The 3,390-nt window shown below is 36.5% G+C and overlaps 1 protein-coding gene across 3 annotated transcripts in view; it reads right to left on the bottom strand.

Annotated features, from left to right (window-relative positions):
* Positions 1-263: 263 nt before the first annotated feature.
* The window catches only part of LOC112196253, a 5,544-nt gene continuing 2,417 nt past the window's right edge, over positions 264-3,390 (bottom strand). Inside the window, exons 2-10 of one of the 3 annotated variants that reach the window (XM_024336568.2) lie at positions 2,584-2,935; positions 2,396-2,429; positions 1,904-2,128; positions 1,685-1,774; positions 1,488-1,553; positions 1,183-1,248; positions 1,000-1,091; positions 866-913; positions 264-587 (exon numbers count right to left, since the gene is read on the bottom strand). In XM_024336568.2, coding sequence (XP_024192336.1) covers positions 470-587; positions 866-913; positions 1,000-1,091; positions 1,183-1,248; positions 1,488-1,553; positions 1,685-1,774; positions 1,904-2,128; positions 2,396-2,429; positions 2,584-2,906 — 1,062 coding nt within the window. In that variant the 5' untranslated portion in view covers positions 2,907-2,935 and the 3' untranslated portion in view covers positions 264-469. The remainder of the gene's footprint in view (positions 588-865; positions 914-999; positions 1,092-1,182; positions 1,249-1,487; positions 1,554-1,684; positions 1,775-1,903; positions 2,129-2,395; positions 2,430-2,583; positions 2,936-3,390) is intronic. The other 2 variants (XM_040518443.1, XM_024336573.2) reach the window with 2 other exon arrangements.

The following is a 3,390-nucleotide window of genomic DNA, read 5'->3' as shown; positions in this document are numbered from 1 at the left end:
AAAATCCGATTCATTGATTAGGAATTAAAAGTTTAAAACTCCTTCAATGAATTACAAGAGGATCATATTTAACAAGCAAGTCGAGGAGCAGAAGTACTAATCAAGTTAGTTTTAGCTGTGTGAATGTCTGCTATTGTGGAACCCTGTTTGGTCCTAAGTTATACTGCTTTCTTTCCCTTCCTCGTTTTAAGATTGAGCCTCGAGTTAGCTTCATTACAAGTTTTAAGCAAACAAACACGGGAATGACCCTGTTTCGAAGAATATTGATCTGTAACTGGGGATGCTATAGCCTCCCTCCAAAGAATACTGATCATGCATGTACAGTTAATAATGATAGGGATCCTGAACAAATTATTTTTCTTCTATGTCTAGGCCAAAAAATGATATCACTAATGGTTCTTTTATATCTAATGATTGTGCCGGGTTGGTGGCACAGTATGAAGTCTTGAGATTCAATGAACACAGCGTATTACCTCTCACCCTGAAAAGACTCCGGTAATGATCTTGAGAACCACAACTGCTTCATCCAAATAATTAAAGCAAAGATACCGTAGCATGGGATATGCATCACTCCAACCCCAAGATACCTGCAAAGTTCATGATGTATTATGGTGAGTGGTGACAGAGCTGAATAAAATCCTGACAAGTAGTTTCTGTCATGGTGTTACTTTCATGTCATCTGTAATTGCTAAAACTAACACTGAAAAAAATGCAGCAGAAAAACATGAACACATTAGAGTGCTAGTTCAAGTCTAGCACTTCATTACAAGTCTTACTATTGAGGCAATCATTCTTTCAATTATCTGTTTGTCAAAGTGTTAGTTCAATTTGTAGAATTACAGACTGATTGAGGTAAACAACATACCATAAGGGTGCATATGAGGATGACAAGTCGAGAAATGGATAAGGCCACCTGAAATGAAATTATAGTAATTGAAAGCAATAGCTGAATACATTCAATCTCCAAAAGAAATGTAACAAATTCAAATGAACTTTTACCACATGTTTTTACAAGCGTGGATTATCCATTGGAAAATCACGAATACTCCCGTCCATAGCACAAAATATGAGATTCGAAACAATGGAAACCGCTGGAAGGAGGAGAAAATTAAACTTTGTAAGTCAATAATCAGGACATTTGGAGAGAAAATGTGATTAAAATGAAGAAGGAACCAAACTTACCAAGCTATTCAAAGTTGTCTCACCAAGGAGGAAAACAAGATTGAATGAGTGCATACTGGCCATCATCTGCAGTTGAAAAGTGAGCAGCCTCATCAAATACAGTATTAGCAATCAAAACAACAACTCCACCCTAGGTACAAGAACATAACATTCGATGTATAGAATACTCGAATGTCCATAGCACAAAATATGAGATTCGAAACAATGGAAACCGCTGGAAGGAGGAGAAAATTAAACTTTGTAAGTCAATAATCAGGACATTTGGAGAGAAAATGTGATTAAAATGAAGAAGGAACCAAACTTACCAAGCTATTCAAAGTTGTCTCACCAAGGAGGAAAACAAGATTGAATGAGTGCATACTGGCCATCATCTGCAGTTGAAAAGTGAGCAGCCTCATCAAATACAGTATTAGCAATCAAAACAACAACTCCACCCTAGGTACAAGAACATAACATTCGATGTATAGAATACTCAGGTCCATTGAAAAGGCAGTATACTTACAAAGTCCAGTTTGTAATCTTTGCTTGTTAGAAATGGATACAGAATGAGCCAAAATACCACATCAGTGAGCACCACAGCACCCCCACACATCTATACACCGAAACAAAGGGGACAAAATGAAGATTACAATAACTGAACTGCACATCACTTCAGAAACTACATAACTTATAAAGAATCAAAGTCCTAGTTTAATAGTTCAGAACTGCAGCTGAAACTTACCTGATAAATGACTTGAAATATATAAACAATTAGACCAGCGCCTTTGTGGGAGGGACATTCTTTGTCGGTGAAGCTTTTAGATGAGTTGTATGTATCTGCATTTTTGCCAAGTGTTGGAGCAACATAAGTACTACCTCGTTCTTCATGTCTCACACGATCAGCTGCATCCTCACCAACTCTATTGCGGTATTTGTAGCATCCATAAATGGAGAGTGAAGATCCAAGCTGCAAGATGAAGTTCAGAACATAAGTGTGTTAGGATTATAATTGACTGTCATACTTCATCACTGAATCAATATATATGTGGCTTTTCTGTGTTTTCAACTGTTTAGCTGCCAATTAATCTTATTAAGCATTTTCTAACGCTAACATTTGCTTGAGTAGTTGAAAGCACAACAGAAAAAATCATTCCAGTTTCATTCAATCACACATTACTACAGTAACAATTAGGCCAATGTCAACTGTTCAAGAGCAATGAGTTGAAAAGCATACCCCAAAATAGATTGTGACCAAACAAAATGTCCACCTGTTGAGCGCAAAAGAGAAATAAAACTACAATCAGCATATAAAGATTTGTAAAAACACAATTAATGCAATGAGCTTCATATATCTGATAATCCACCCGTCAAAGAGGTTTCCATGTTCAAGAAAATTTGAAGACACAGAGATAGATATCTTACTGAGTATAGAAGTAAAGTATGCCAGCTCCATCAAGAACAAAATTGGTAACTATCAAGGACAGAAGCAAAACAAAAGCAACAACTCTATAAGCAAGAAGCCAAGTGGGATGAATTAATTTGAAAGATGTCCTCCAGGCTTCACCCTCAAATAGAGATCCTACTGTTTCTCGCTGATTTTCTCTTCTTCCCCTTCTGGATTTTTTGCAGCCTTCATATTTCCATATAAGAACTGCGGCTAGAACCATACTAGACAATATAAATATTGCACTGATCAAGAACCTCCAGTTCCACCAATACCTTAGAACAGTAGTATCCGTAGTCATGATTGGATGCCACGAATGGCTCGATGATCCTGTTAAGAAACTCACGAGTTACTTAAAATTTCTCTACTAATTTCATTATCTGATCAGTCGAGTCACAGGGCTCTATGTTCAGGTCGACGAAGATGAGCAGGTATATACAAAGAAGAAAGAGCAGAATATATTTTCCAGAATCAGAAGGCAGGAAAAATCAAATAACTGTACAGAACCACTATAGTAAGTACTAACAAGTTCAAATGGCCAAAAACTTAAACCCGGTATCAGAGAAAAGCTTCAGAGTTAATCTATCGCAAAAAAGAACATTCATTCGTAAAAGGTTTAAGGTACAAATCGAAAATGGAATATTAAGAAGCATCGTACAGTAATCTTCAAGCCAAAACCAACAAGCAAAGTGGTTCAAAGTAACAGCATCAAGAACCCAAAACCATTTCATTTTATTTGTAACTTACTAAGACTCAATGGAGTATAAAAAATGGAGTATAATTTT

Source organism: Rosa chinensis, chromosome 4, assembly GCF_002994745.2.
Source record: "Rosa chinensis cultivar Old Blush chromosome 4, RchiOBHm-V2, whole genome shotgun sequence".
NCBI classification, from domain to species: domain Eukaryota; kingdom Viridiplantae; phylum Streptophyta; class Magnoliopsida; order Rosales; family Rosaceae; genus Rosa; species Rosa chinensis.
Note: the sequence above shows the minus strand (reverse complement) of the source record. Positions and strands in the feature narration are given on the sequence as shown.